We start from the raw sequence: 16,172 nt of genomic DNA, 5'->3' as shown, positions 1-16,172 counted from the left end.
ATCACCTTTTGTCCTAAATAATCCTTGACAAACTGTTCTTGTGTTTGCTGTTTCAGAGCATAACGAAAACATTCATGTAGATGGATCTGTGTGAAGAGATATCTGTTTAGTGTGAATAAATGTTCCACTCTTTATAATTTTAATTTGTTCCTTGTTAGGTGGGCCAGCAGATCTGGCAGGCCTGCAGTCACTGGACACAGTGCTACAGCTAAATGGGCAGCAGGTGGAACAGTGGAAGTGTGTGGAACTGGCTCACACAATAAGGTAGAATCTAGTGTAATAAAACAGTTTTAGTTCTGCCATTTGTCTAATAAATCATTCACATATTAGCAACAACAACAAGATTACATTTGTATGGCGCCTTTCACATCAGGAGCACGTCTCAAGGCGTTGGACAGTGTACAGCATTTCAGAATCAAAAGGATATTATTAACAAGACATCACTTGCCAGCAGTTTGATTTGAAATCTCATTGTCGATCAGGGCAGCCTTCCCCATGAGGGCTGATGCTCACGGCTCCTCTGTATCTCAGAGCCTCTCATCTTACAGAGAAGTGTTTTATTTCCTCCTGTATTAAACCATGGCTTATATTGCTGATGAACACAGCTGATGTTGCATGATTTGCTTTGCTAAAGTTTCTTGTAAAGGTTTTTTTAAAGATCAATAGAGCGTTTGATATTGAGAAAGTCTGCGACTGTTATGAAATGTTAACTTGTTCAGACCGAAAGTGTTGCCTTCAAAGCTGCTTTTCTTTTCTCTTTCACAGAAACTGCCACAGTGAGATTGTTGTTTTAATTTGGCGCCTTGGTCCTCAGTTGAAACCCGGCTTTGAGAATTTGATAAGACTTCCCTCACACCGATCAAATTACGAGCTCCAGACGCCACCGAACAAACGGGAGAAGAGCAGTGTCAGCTCAATGGGATCGGGGGATCACAGAGCGAGCCTCAGTATGGTGTATGATGGCACAGATGGAGTCATACTGAATAGCTGGGAGCGACGGCAGGAATTTGACAAGTGTTCCCAGAATGTGCCCTCGGTGTCCCATGTGGCCTCTGGTGGGGACAAGAACATCATCATCTTGTCACCAATCAAACACGGCAGTCAGGTACCATCCAACCACGTGGAGCAATTTGATTAATTCTCCGGGAGTGAATGGCAAGAAATATCGCAATGAAAATAGTGTTTTTTCAAAGTGATATTTCAAGCAGAATTTGGATAATTTGATTTTTTGACAGGCCAGTGCAGTGCCAGAGTCTGTACTGTTATAGGTGATGTTCTTTGAATGAGACAGTAAACCAAGGTCACAGCTGACTGTTTAGGTGGACATTTAAAGGATCCATTGGCACTTTTCAAAAAGAGAAAGGAATTTCTCCCAGTGACCTGGCCGACAATCCCCCAGATAAAATTGATCATTGATTTCATGGATGTTTCTGGGGTGTTGCTGCACGCAAATTTGCTGCCACATTTACCTACAAGTCCCCAGTCAATACACTTTGCAGTAAATCCTTTTAAAGCACTATTGGGATGTCTCAACGACATGATAAACCACTACAGGATTATAATTATTACAGATTTAAATAACTAACACTATGGGTTAATATGAGAATTTTGAATACAACGTAGTTGAATCACGTAATTAAATTTAATTCCTGATTAGATTAAATTTTTAATATTTTTCAGATTCTGAGGCAAATATCTCAAGACAACCACGTCATTTATGGTAAGTGTTCAGCATCAATTGCAACCAGTGATGAGAATGCAAATTAATCTGAAATTGCCCAATTTAAGGCACTTTAGGTTCACAATTCAGTTTAAGTCTCTTGAAAAATTGCCAAACACACCATTTCAGTAATTCAGTCATTCTCTATTGGAACTTCACAAATCATTCCACAGAAACCCCAGCTAGATGGACTAATGGGAGGAGGATCCAGTCCGGTGAAATGCTGACATTGTACAGACTACTTGTTAGTTAACAATATAAAACAGCAGGTGGCGAACTTTACCTTTTAAAGCGCTTAAAATGTGTTGTCTTATCCCGGCTGTTGTGTAAAAGCTCATTCTCAATAAAACGTTCTCTTTTCCATAGAGTTCTATGTTTATATTCCACACATCCTCACATTTAGTTGGTAGCTGTTATTGAGATGCTGTGACATGTTTAAATTGAGACAACTCAAATCATGTTACTGTATAAACATATATAAACATGCTGTGGCCTTGTTGTTTTCCTGCAGCAAATCTAGGACGAGAGCAGAGTGGACCAGAGAGAAAGCAGTCGCTTATAGGATCTTCTACAGATCTGCTGAAGTCAACCGTACAAGCAGTGAAAAATTATGGAAACTACCGAAACTGTACAATAGTGAGGTCCCATATTGCCCCTGCCAATTACGCAACATGCATGACTCTTCCTCCAAAAATTGTCGTCTTCCCTCTCTTTGTCCAGGTAATATCATTAATAATAATTATTATTATAGTACTAATAATACCATTCAATTCAGGCATTCATAGCGTAACATCACCTCCAAAATAATGAAGGGCCTCCTTAATAATAAAAGCCAAAAGCACTTCATTCTGTGGCATAAACTTCCCTTTGGCCTTTCAGTTACATTGAATGCTTCAATAGAAATGTTGCGACAGTAACTTAATCGCATTTCTGATGTTTTTGGGTGAGATTCTAATGCCCCTTGAGGCTATTTCTGTCTAAGGAATAATTGAGTTTAAAAAGACATGTATTTATTTTTGATGGCTGAATTTTACTGCATGGACTTAACCCTGGACAAGTGAAAGCAGCTCATCGAAACTGCGTAATAACTCAACAACAATCATTGTTGTCATTTTGAAAAAACATGACATAAAAGCCCATGTGAAGCCTATTTCATCAGTTTTTGGAAGTGTATATCGTGTTTTATATATAACATTAATGGACTGAGAGAGAATGGAAACATTTTCAACATTTCTGGACTTGCAATATCCCAATTGCAGTGGTTTTTCTCCAAATTTCATTATTTAATTGAAAACCATTTAAAACATTTAGAAGCAAAAAAATACCCTTGTTGTTTGCTGTATGAAGCAGTTACAGGAGAGAGCTAGGGGAGAGCTCTCAGCTTGATCATCCTCAGGGCCCAGTTAGTGCTAAGTGTCCTGACTCGGGCACTTCCTGAATGATCTCTGTGGAAGTCCAGATTGTAACTGCCATAGGAATGAATGGGGACTACACAAGGCATGTGGAGTCCTGTAGCTCAGTGGTTAGAGCACTCACCTCATGCGAGAGACCTGGGTTCAATTCCCGGCAGGGTGAAACCTTGGACAAGTTTTCTTACTCCACATGCCTGATAATAATCCCTCAAGAAAAAAAAACAATAATAATTTGGTCACTCAATCCACGGCTGTTTGTGGGACACTGCTGTGCGCAATTTGCTGCCGCATTTTGCCCACAAATATACGGTCAATTCACTTTACAGTATATTCTGTGAAGGGCTTTGAGACGTCGAGCAGACATGAAAAGTGCTGTATCAAATGCAAGGACTATTATTATTTATAAATCCAGGGACACTACATCATTACATGGGCAGAATGGCTCATCTCCACAAGTGAATACCTGGCTGTATTGATGATGATAGTAAATACCATTTTGATCTTTTTTTATAATGAAGTAAAGAGATCAGGGAATATTTAAACTATCCTCACGTCAGCCATTTCTTCTTTTATAGCTTGAGGTAAAACATATTTTTAAAGTTTTACTCCAGTGCTGGAGAAATGACTTTGTGGAATAAAAACAGAAGTTGCTGGGTAGACTCAGCAGGTCAGGCAGCATCTATGGAGAGGAAAGTGAGTTAATTTTTCAGGTAGAATGTCCTTGTGGCTTTACTGCTTTTGAAATGACGAGTCCACTTTATTCCTACAACTGAATGTGGTGTTTCATGTGAGAGTGGTGAGTAATCGTCAAGTACGATGCAATCGTATATAATAAAAGGAAGTTGAATATGATTAGCTGAAGAGCGGTCAAGTTTCAGCAGATTTTTCTAACTGTTATGCGACGTTTGATGTCAATGAGTCATCATAGAACAGGGACTGTGGTTTGAGCAGGTTTGAGCAAGGGGGGAATTTTCCAAATAGGGACCTCGTTTTTTTCTTTAAAACATATCCAACAGAAAAACACAAAACAACCCAATAAATTCCTCGCTGTGTTTAAGAGGAAATTAGATGCACACGTGAGTGAACAGAGGGGTGTAGGAGCTCGTGTGGAGATAAAGCACGATATTGACTTGCTTGTTGGACCAAGGGACCTGTTTCCATTCGAATCATTCTATGTAATATGTGTGTGTGATTCATTCAACAGTTTACTACTGTATTAACATTTTAATAACGTATTGTCAATGCAATTAACAAAATTGAAATAACCAATAAGAGTTCTAGCAATAGTAAATGATGGCATTAGAGCACGTATGTCAATATGCTTATAACTGTTTAAAGAGGAATTTATTAAGAATATTCTTCATGTCAGAGAGGCAGAAATAGTCACTAGACTTTTAGGAAATGCATTGGTGGACATTGCAGACACATGTGCAATCCTAATATGGTAGAAATCTTCTCATTTATTATATCAGACAGCAACAACAACAACTTGGACTTATATACTGCCCTCCACGCCGGACGGCGTCTCAGAGCGCTTTACAATTTAGGATCTTGGGACCGAGCCAGGGGGAGGGGAAGGAGCCAGAGGGATGGGGAGGGGGGGAAGGTGACCAAAGGCGCAGTTGAAAAGAAAGGTCTTCAGCAGAGACCTGAAAATGGGAAGGGAGGGGGCGAGGCGAAGCGAATGAGGAAGGCAGTTCTAGAGCCTCGGGGCAAAGTGGCTGAAGGCACGGCCGCTGAGGGTGGAGTGGAGGACTCGGGGGACAAGGAGGAGGCCAGACCCGGAGGAACGGAGGCAACGGGTACTGTGCTGAGGAGAGAGGAGGTCAGAGAGGTCGGGGTGTGCAGAGGAGTGCAGGGACTTGACAAAACCAAGGGGAGAAGTAGAAGGAGTTTCATTCTCGTGTAATGCCCGCAAATTTACTATTCTCCAGTTGTGTGATTGATCAGGTGCAACCTCTTCCTTCCCTGAACATTTATGTTAGGCAAGAGATACTTACAGCTTAGGACCAAGCACCTTGGACGTCCTCCCGATGTCCTCACTATATAATATTATTATATACAAATACAATTTGTTGTTGTTGCTTGTTAATTGTGTTTTGCATTCTTGGTATCAGGACTCTTAAGTCACACACTAAGCAGTGGCTGAGGCACCTAGATCACCGCATTCTAGTTTCAGCTATGTGAAGAGAATGTACAGTTGCTTGTCATTATCAATTCTCCTGAAGCCCTGAGTTTTTTTTTAAAAATGGGGTAAGAGAGAATGTGTCAACAAAAAATGTGCACAAAGTGGGTTCTCACTTTGCAGAGAGTCCTTTTTGGCGAGAACACAGCACGGGGCTGAAAGTGCAGAGTTATATTGGGAAGTCCGCCTCCGCTTTGTGAGGTTAGCTGCTTCTAGGCAAACAGCTATCTGACATCCTCTTTGATAAGCAAATCTCACCCACAGCTAAGAATTCTGTAGCTGAAGTCCGAGCAGAGGAAATCTTGTGTTACCTGATTGGTTTGTATTCGATTGCAGCAACTGACAAAGCGAGTGGATTTTTGTTCTCTATTTGGTGGAACCTCTTGCACTTGTGCTGCGGGTTGTATTGTGAAGACGTACATTTTCAAGATAACTAGAGTATAACTCGAACAAAGTTTATTTTATTGCCACTAATGTAGATTGCCAATATTGCTAGTAAGTGCTAACTTGAATTATTGTGCTAAATTAAAGTCCTGCCTATAAAATTCTCATAACTAATTTATGTCTTTTTTTAATGGCAGCCGCTTGATCTGTGCAATCCAGCACGAAGCTTGGTTCTTTCGGAGAATTTGCTTTTACACGAAGGAAAAAGTCGACCTCTCAAGGTAAGTGTTTTATGTTCTACTGTGAAGAAACAGAATGGAGTTGTTAAAAGCAGAAGTTGAAATGTTACTTCCATTTTTAAAAAAAATCTTTTCTGTGCTACTCAAATTGTACAGTGTTGAAATTGTGAAATTAGAGTAATTATGCATTCAAATAGAAACTTGCAAAGACAAGTTGCATAATTGGATTTATCTATCATAAAGAAAATGGAACTGGGGTGAAATTATTGATCAGTATAAGAAACTTTGCGAAGTTAGAAGATTTTTTTTGCTACAGCACAGAAAATAGACTAGGAACTAAAGTAGACATCAGGCATCAATTTTAAACAGATATAAATATCTGGTTAAGAATGAGGTATTCTAAAATTAGTCTACTTGATCCAATGCAGTGAATTATAATAGTTGCTTTGATACTAGCACCATGGGAACGCAATCTGGAACAACTGCATTTATATATCGCCTTTCATATCAGAACGTTGGGACGTCTCCCAACATGAAATGTAATTTGTTGTTGATGAGTTTTAGTTGTTTGCCCACGATTAAGTAAACTTTGGGAGTGAGATATATACTTTCATAGTGCTTTGTGTTTAGGTCAGTCAACTGTCTTTAGAAATAAAATAAATTTGGATTGAAAGGATGAGGCAAATTCTACACAGTCTGTGGAATAAACGGATTAGATCAACCAGATTGTCAATTTTTCTCTTTGGTGCTATTTGCTTACAGGTCTGTGATCCTTTACACCAGTAGTGACCAACCTTTATGGCTGGCCGAAAAAAAACCTTTCTTGATTGAATATTTCTTGATTTATAGCATAAATCAAGAAATATTCAATCAACAAAAACTGAAATCACACACTCGATCAGACCCAGACTTGTCTAGCCTCATGCGAATGTTCGAGGCCACTTCCGGCCCACGAGCCACAGGTTGTCCACCATTGCTTTAGACAATAGTTTCCTCATGTATAGCTATTAATTGCCATCAATCTTTGTGCAAGATACCAAAAGATGGCTGAAACAATCTATTTCTTTAATTTTGCCATCCTTGATATTTTCTGTTCATTGTAAGAGGTTTGTAGAACTTGTAAAGCTTTAGCATACCAGAAGACAAAAAGACGAAGATACAAAATCTCCGGGAAAAGAAAACAAATTTATAGGTCAAATCTGATCCTCAGTTGCTGAGTGGGGGGGGAAACGAGTTATCATTTGGATGGAACCAAAACCCACACATTCTTTAATCCTAGACACATCCCCGTATCCTCTCGATTAGATTTTGTTTAAAAAAAGTATATAATAGCAGCTTACCCAGTGGATATAGTAGAAAACATACTAAAAAGGGGGAAAAAGCAAACCATTTTCATAATCCTTGTTTTACAGCCGCCAAAATGTTTGATTGTAAATTTTACAGCAAACGCTGTCCATCTCTCTGTCGGCGTCGATTCCGGCTGCAGCAGGAGATTCTCAATGAACCTGAAGTTTAAGAAGCCCAAATTCCTTTAAAACTTAAAAAAATGTTCTTGCATTGTGAATATCATACAAGGGGCAATTTAGCACAATTTGCAAGGCATACAGAATGGTCGGAAATTCTTTGTGTATATGAAATTAATTCAGTAAAAAAAACAGTAAACTGAACTTTGCCGCTGTAAAATGCTCCAACTCATCTGTTCTCTTGAGGAAGAAGCAGGAAATGCTGGTGAAATTCACTTCCAAGCTCTTTCTGTGGAGAGGTCAAACAAAGAATATTATTTAGCTAAACTGTTCCAGCCACTACAGAACATAGAGGTGCTGTGGTTTGTGAGCCTTTCAACTAAAAGGTTATATAGTGGGTGTAACCCACGTAAACTAAATGTCACAACTTAAACCACGTTAGTTCTGAAATACTCTGTATAGTGCGACCCTGTTAACACCGGTTTGTTTTAGCGCAATTCAGTTATAGTTTCATGGTGGGCTCCAGTCACTGCGCGCACATTCAGGTGGCCGGCTAGATTAGCCACTAACATGGCAGATTTCCAGATCATTAAGTTGCCGTTGACATTGTTTTCTGATTTGTGCATGCAGCACACACAGGGGAGCGAACCGACTGTTGCAAGGGTATGCAGTGAGCACACAGAGACAAAAACATTACTCCTTCTGCTTTTAAAATCTAGCACACAGCAAACTAATGTTCTGAATTTAATGCTGAGCAGCACATCCATTTCACCCCAACTCCAGAAGATTGATTTGTGTATACCCTTGTGTCTTCTACAGGTTTGCATTTTCATCTACACCGACTTGATACTTTTGACCAAGGAGGACGAAAGGGGTCAGTGCAGTGTTCTGCAAAATCCTTTTTTCCTGCAGTGCACAGAGATAGAGCAAAGTAAGTGGAACAGGCGTTGCTGTGATAATCGCCTATGGGATACTTCAATCAGATCCCAGGATTTTCTGGCTCATGTAGAGAGATAATAAAACATCCCTTATGCAACAGACCTTATCTCCAGATCCCATCACTGAGTTTTTGTTCACATGGTCCATTGACGCAAATAGTAACAAGCTTAACAGTCATCAATGAAAACCACCATTTGATTGGATGTAATTCTATGCCCTTTTGCTGATGCTTCGTGAAGAAAAGGGACAAAGTTCTCCATTATCTGGCCTGGCCTATTTTGCAAGTGTTCTTTAAAGTGAAATGAAGCTTTCTGAACTGCCAAAAACTGACCAAAATAGATTTCAGTCTCTCAGGCAATTTTTCTATTCTTGGCTTCACATAGGTTTGATGTGTCCATTCATGCAGTGCCTGCTGATCTATTTGCTTAGTCTGAGTATGTATACATCACCAGTTAGGTAGGTCTTGATGCTACCTCCGGATTATTCAGACATTGAAAGGGTTTAAATGTAATTAGATCACAACTTGTACTTCATTCAAGCCAGAGTCATTTAGCAAGCTTTTCCTCACCAGTCGTCCCAGGAACCTGTCCTCGAAAGGGCTTAAATTGGGACTTGTTACCAATGGGGTAACAATTTCCTGCCTTGCAGCGTCTCACTTTAGGTTTTTGAGATGTTCTATCGCCACTTTGCTGATGTCATCGAGTTTTCTACTAAACTATGCAGAATCTTACGTGATATTTGGGAAACTATTCAATTATTGATGCTTCTCTCAGTTATCAGTTATTTCCACTCTGTTACTTTGAGACGGTCTTGAGCAAACGTTTTGTGTCCAATTCCCCCTTGTGTAACATGAAATTCTGCTCTGATGAATCTTGAATGAGGACTTGTAAACACATCTTAGCGAAACTACAGACCTCTGTCATGTCTCATTGTAGGGGTATTCTGCAAACGCTGTCTGATCACATGCTGGCTCCTTTTCCTCACTGGACAGTCTGATAGATTAATGTTGCCATTTAAAAATTTGTGTGCATTGTTTGTCAACTAATCTCAGCAATTTCATCTCTTGGAGACGAAAGCAAAAATATTTTTTTGAACAAGGTTCTCTCCTACATACATCCTGTGGTTACTTTCCGATTTGCAACAACTGCCTATTGTGTATTGAGGTTCTGACGTGGTGCAGCGCTGGCACAAGCCATGCAAGAAATGTTTGCAGAAAAAAACCCTTTACATGTGAGACCACAAGATGCAAGTCTACCCCAGACTCAGTGTCTGGATTATTGTCTTGTTTCTCCTTTTCGAACTTGCAGTTTCAATCAACGCTGCATTGCACATAAACAGCATCTACTCAATGTCCTTATTATTATATCATCAGTTTCCCTCCACAGATTCGTGCACTTTCTGACCTCCTGATGAATTCATGGCTTGATAAAAATTCTGACACATTGTTCCTGTGCTCTTGTTAAATTCTGTTTGAACTTTATAGACAACTGGCTGTGGGGTAACAGTTTCCTGCTTTGCAGCGTCCCACTTTATGTTTTTGGGATGTTTTAGTTGAAGCAGTTCTATGTGGTCCTGTGGGTACATTGCTAGCCATCCCCAGCCACTGCCGTGCCGATCAGCACCGACTCCCTGCCTGCCCTTTGGTGTGAATGGACCGGCTTCATGCGTTCGGTCACTGATATCACTGAGGGGCCTCTAACACAGGGATATTTTCCTGGTGATCAGTTCAGTGCTGATTATTTTACATTACAAAACTTCACTCAGGGACGTATGTTGCTCAGACCTCTAATCCCTTTGTGAAACAGCTTAAATAGGAATAATTTGCTTGTATTTGTTTGTAAACTTCTTAGAAAAAGCTGAAAAATAGACAGAAATGCCCATTATTTTTATCTATGTTAAAATCGTTTTCCAGTTTGCCTCTGCTAACAGTTTGCTAAGATTCAATACCTTATAAATCAGAATTAAACCTTGATGCTAGAAGTAGCTTTAGATTTTCTGATCTTTGACTTAGTTCTATACTGTTCCTTCAAAATTACTGGCCCCTAATAAGTGGGGAAGTGCGTTGGCTGTTCTGTGCATTTCATGTTTGCGTCGTATTTTTAGAAAATACTGATTGGAATCGTGACAAATTGTTTTTACAGGTGCTTGGGGGGATCTCCACTTTTCTATCACATCTCGCGGTGAGGTATGTATCTGCTCGTCAGGAATATAAAACGTTTGCTTTCAAAAGTTTTTTTACTGTTGTAACTTGTTACGTGTTCTTTCCAAAACGTTGATAGTTTAGGTTTAGGGGAATATTTCTGACCTTCAATAAATAATAATAATAATGATCCTTGCATTTGATGTAGCGTGTTTCACGTCTTCTAGACGCCCCAAAGTGCTTCACAGAACATACTGTAAAGTGAATTGACTGTATATATGTGGGCGAAACGCTATATATGTATATACATAAATATAGCTCTAGAAAGGAATTTATTTTCCTAATACATCATTTTACATCCACTATTTGAGATGTTGCTTTTAAATATTAAATAATAGATAGCATGCCCTACACAAGGCTGCCCTGTGGTAATTGGTATTCAAAATAGCAAAGTGTTAACAGCTTTCTATATTAAAAACTGGAGTGTAAGATATTAGATGACTGGTCAGTTTTGTTGTATAACTAACTATTGATTAAATTGTGTTGGCAAGTGAGTGCATTTGTTATTCTGTTCAGTTGTTCTATTTAGCTTTGTTTTGCTAAAGAAAAATTATTGCTGATTAGGTCATTTCTAGATTGCGAAACAAATAATGGGCACTTCTGGCTATTTTTCTGTGTGTGCGGGGGGGCTGTGTGTGCGGGGGGGGCTGTGTGTGCGGGGGGGGCTGTGTGTGTGGGGGGGCTGTGTGTGGGGGGGGCTGTGTGTGCGGGGGGGGGCTGTGTGTGCGGGGGGGGGCTGTGTGCGCGGGGGGGGGCTGTGTGCGCGGGGGGGGCTGTGTGCGCGGGGGGGGGCTGTGTGCGCGGGGGGGGGCTGTGTGCGCGGGGGGGGCTGTGTGCGCGGGGGGGCTGTGTGCGCGGGGGGGCTGTGTGCGCGGGGGGGGGCTGTGTGCGCGGGGGGGGCTGTGTGCGCGGGGGGGGGGCTGTGTGCGCGGGGGGGGCTGTGTGCGCGGGGGGGGCTGTGTGCGCGGGGGGGGGCTGTGTGCGCGGGGGGGGGCTGTGTGCGCGGGGGGGGGCTGTGTGCGCGGGGGGGGGCTGTGTGGGGGGGGGGGGTGGGGGGGGCTGTGTGTGTGGGGGGGGGGCTGTGTGGGGGGGCTGTGTGCGCGGGGGGGGGCTGTGTGCGGGGGGGGGGCTGTGTGTGCGGGGGGGGGCTGTGTGCGGGGGGGGGGCTGTGTGTGTGCGGGGGGGGGGGCTGTGTGTGTGGGGGGAGTTGGGTGTGTGTGGGGGGGCTGTGTGTGTGTGGGGGTGGGGACGGAGGTTGTGTGAATGGGTGGCTGGGGGTTAATGAAGGACATCCAGTCCTTGGTAGAGAGCCGAGTTACTCCATTGTAATACATCCAACACAAGGTCATCTTTCTTTACCAGAACAAACAGCTCTTATTTTAAAAGAAAAATATTTATTGCTAAGACAGATAGGTATACTTTATTTCAGCTCAGCATCTCCCAAAAGGAGTCTGCCCAACCTCAGTCAATGTGCCAGCTTCCCACCTCAGTTATTGCAATATTATTATTGTATTATTATTATTGTTGTAGTTTTACTGTAGTATTATTATTGTTGTAATATTGTGTAGCTTTAGCAGTTATGAAGACAAAGCAGTTGTTTTCTTTCACAGTCCAGTTAAACATAACCCACAGAAGACCCTAAGGTCCCAACAGAACATTGTATTTGAGTAATTTGGCTTCTGGCAAGAAATGCTTTTAAGTCGAAGTACCGGTAAGGATCATTCTGTTCTCTTATTTCATCAGAAATCACACAGCACTTTGAGTTTGGAAGCTTTCTCAGCAGAACAAAAGAGGAAAGTGTACCAGTGCTTAATGGAGCACGTTATCAAACAGAAGCAAGAGCAAAAAGCAACAGTGTCTGAAGCTGTGAGCAAGGTGAGCGGCTTGTGCCAGAGAATTATTGTATTGTTCAGTCAAAGATCTGATTTTTCAGTAGAATTTCTGACTAGGAACTGAAAAGTTTTGTGAAAATATTGCTTCCCCTATAAAATACACAATCTTTACAGTAAATTCTGTGAAATGCTTTGAGACATCCTCCTGACATGAAAGACTTGTAAGGATTATTACCATCAAACTGACATTGATTCTGCCTTTATACCCAAGTTGATTTGCTAAGATAACTGCAGCAAACAATCCCAAGGTTTGCAGTTAAGCATTAAAGTAACACAGCATCACTTGTGTCAAATCGTGCATTGTGCAAGTGCCTGTGTATTGGTAATGACTGCAAGTTTCAGAGGAAATCAATGTGTCTAACATGCAGCAAGTGAACCTAACCCCATACACAAGGCTAGTTACGGGTGGACGTGTCAGGACAGCGTCCCAGAGCTCACAACTGGTGACCATGACTACCAGCTGCCAACAGCGAGAGCAACATGATCAGAAGTGGGTCACATGCCCAACTGCAGATTAACATTTCCAGGTTGGATGACCAGGATGGGTTGCTGTGAAGGTAATAAACAAAGCAAGGTTGTTGGATTCCTAAAACAAGAGCCTAGAACATTTTTGGAAGTTATCTGTGAACAGGCTTCCATGGCATTTTGAGACTTCTTCTCGACATGAAAGATGCTATATAATAAATGTAAATTGTATTGTACAGGCTTTTATCTCTGAAACCTGATTTTAATACCAAGCCATATTGGGATCTGAAAATCCTGTCATTGGCGTGACTGAAAGTATTCTCCATCCCATGAGGCACATTCTATACCTGGAGATAGAGTCCCCTGTGAGACATCTTTTTATCTAACTGTCCCACATAGTTCACCCCTCTTAACACTGCAATCAGACTCCAATCACACCTAGGAAGTAAAATGTGGAAGAATATTAGTATTAGTAGCAATAGCTGTTTGAAAGTACTTGTTTGATTTAATCATCTAAATCCCTTTCTGGCAGTTTTCCTTCTTGGATGAGAGTTGACAACACTTGTGTAAAAATTCATGATATAATTATACCAATCTTGATGACGCAGCCAATGAAGGCTTACTTTAAAGACAATCAGCTCAAAGGGACAGTGCAAACTCTCTTGTAACATTAAATTTTACTTTCTACACACTAGACATTTGTTGTAAGTTGTTCTGCCTGGAGTCCAAATACAATGCATGTTCCATTTGTAGCATATTAATGTTAACTAGCGTTCAGAGCTCTCCTATATTACATAGACCATGAACATAGAGGCACTGAGAGCAACTTCAAGTTCAACTAGTTATCCCAACGTCAGTCTTGTGCAAAAGGATAACGGTTCTACACTGCCACCAGCCGTAAAGTAGGTACAGAAATGCCTTCCAATAGATGTCAACCCAAAGCTGTTTACTCGGTAAGTCTTCAGCATAATGGAGAGACCTTTGAAGAGCAGTTGATGACAGACCAGTACATCATGGGTCTAGATGTCTGGTCAAACATTTTCTAACAATGGATAACAATTGTTTAATTCAGAATCTTGTGTAAGGAAGCAGCTTGGACAACCAGTAGGCCAACTCCACCTCTGTGATGAAGAGAGCCCTCTCTCTCTCTCTGCTGACTCTCTCTCTATCTCTCTTTCTGCAGCTTTTTTCACTTTATACCACAAATCCACCTCGCAGTTTCCATGATTCATGATCCTAATGTTATTGTTTACCGTTTGTTGCCAATTGTGATCTCACCCAAATTGTTCATCCCTTTAAAATCAAGCTTTGGCATATTTTGCATCACTGTCTAAGGAACCATACACTTGATCTGCCAACTGGACGTCAGACAATTAGTATCTTTAACCATCTAATCATTTTGATTACTTTTGACTGCATTTTTATCTGAAGTACGTTACAGAACAGGTCACAAATTACTTTTCATATAAGCTGTTTCTGTGTGGTTTGTAACAGCCCAGAAAGAAAACTTCTGAAACTTTAGTTAGAATTAAATTGTTAAATACTACATAGTAAGTTGCATATCGCTGCACTTTGTTCACTGAAAGATATGATCCATAAATGGAATGCCAGTTCAATGTGGCCCTTCCCAGCACTGTATTTGCAATGTTAGCCTAGACTGTGAGCTTAAAGTCCTGAAGTGGGGCTTGACCCCACAATCTTCTGACTCGGAGATAAGAGCGCCCCTGACTTTGCCCGGCTGACACCAAGCAGGACACAAAACATTGGCGGAGCAATTGGCTCCTGATTTAAAATTCTTGTCAAGTGAACGGTTGTTTTCTTCATTTGGAGATCTCTGTTGGGAAGCTGTCAGGAAGCTCGGTTGGTTAGTTTTGAAGGGGAGCGCTGACAGCTCTGCCTTTGCTGCACTAGGAATAATTCAGGGCAGTGGTAGAAAAGGATCCCGACAGAGCAAGCCATCACAATTGCTATTAAAATAATGGCAACAATCGCGGCAATACAATAAAACGTAATATAGAAATCTAAATGTAGAGACTTAATGCTGACTACATCCTCAGTAACCAAATTATTAACTCTAAGTCATCACTTTGTGGAACGGAATCATCGCATATGAAAATGTTTGAGCAATATTCAGCTGTGCAGAAATGTTTTTCTTATATTGTGTATTTACTTATTTTATTTAATCATGATGATTTTTCTCCGAGAAGCCGTTTTCAGGTTTATATATCCTGTGCTCCGGTAGTAAATAATAATTTATTCTAATTTATAATAAATGATAATAATCCCCCCAAATAATAATAATTTGGTCACTCAATCCATGACTTTATTTGGGACACTGCTGGGCACAATTGGCTGCCGCATTTCGCTCACAAACTACACAGTCACTACACTTTATTCTGTGAAGCGTTTTGAGATGTCTCAACAACATGATAAAGCGCTATATCAAAATAATAATAATCCTTGCATTTGATATAGCGCTTTTCACGTCTTCTAGACGTCCCAAAGCGCTTCACAGAATATACTGTAAAGTGAATTGACTGTATATTTGTGGACGAACGCGGCAGCCAATTGCGCACAGCAATGTCCCACAAACAGTCGTAGATTGAAAATGACCAATTTATTATTGTTTTGTTTTTTTGGAGGGATTATTATTAGGCTCTGTGTGGAGTAAGGAAACTTGCCCAAGGTTTCGCCCTGACCTGCCGGGGATTGTACTCAGGTCTCTCGCTTGCAAAGTGAGTGCTCTAACCACTGAGCTACAGGACTCATGTAATGTAAAATGTAAGTATTATTATCATAGTATTAGCTGTATATTTAAGCACCTGCCACTCTTTGAGCAGGAAGATATCCTGCGTCTTAAAAAGAAAATAATTTATCCTTACTGATGAAGCTACTAGCCTGCAGCAATATAATGTCTCCTGCAGTCACAGGCAGACATGTCTGTTGGAAGCTGTATGTGGTGCCACAAGGGGACTGCTGGAGAAGAATGGCAAAAGTGGCAAAAACAGTAAGTCGACAGGAACAGAATATTGAATTAAGTTAGACAGCGTAGTTGTAAAAACGTGGAACAATTTGGAATCTTTTAGAAAAAGCTTCCATTTTACTTAACCTGTAAGAAAGCCATGACTCATTCATAGCAGTTTCAGTGACTGATAACTTCAGCTCAAGGTCATGTAGAAAGTACAAGAAGTGAAGGTTAGGCCTGAGGGATTTATTCTCTATTCCTTCTCCATCTGCCTTTTGAGGTCATTCAGCATCGCTTGCAGAATACAA

At 40.9% G+C, this 16,172-nt stretch overlaps 1 protein-coding gene across 1 annotated transcript in view; it reads left to right on the top strand.

The window, feature by feature from the left end:
* The window catches only part of rgs3a (regulator of G protein signaling 3a), a 74,232-nt gene that overhangs the window by 24,508 nt on the left and 33,552 nt on the right, over nt 1-16,172 (top strand). Inside the window, exons 11-18 of the mRNA XM_042337306.1 lie at nt 159-264; nt 766-1,105; nt 1,681-1,720; nt 2,232-2,440; nt 5,899-5,982; nt 8,223-8,334; nt 10,484-10,527; nt 12,286-12,417. Of these exons, the coding sequence (XP_042193240.1) occupies nt 159-264; nt 766-1,105; nt 1,681-1,720; nt 2,232-2,440; nt 5,899-5,982; nt 8,223-8,334; nt 10,484-10,527; nt 12,286-12,417 (1,067 nt within the window). The remainder of the gene's footprint in view (nt 1-158; nt 265-765; nt 1,106-1,680; nt 1,721-2,231; nt 2,441-5,898; nt 5,983-8,222; nt 8,335-10,483; nt 10,528-12,285; nt 12,418-16,172) is intronic.

The sequence above is a fragment of the Callorhinchus milii genome, unplaced genomic scaffold (genome assembly GCF_018977255.1).
Source record: "Callorhinchus milii isolate IMCB2004 unplaced genomic scaffold, IMCB_Cmil_1.0 Scaffold8, whole genome shotgun sequence".
Classification (NCBI taxonomy): Eukaryota; Metazoa; Chordata; class Chondrichthyes; order Chimaeriformes; family Callorhinchidae; genus Callorhinchus; species Callorhinchus milii.
Note: the sequence above shows the minus strand (reverse complement) of the source record. Positions and strands in the feature narration are given on the sequence as shown.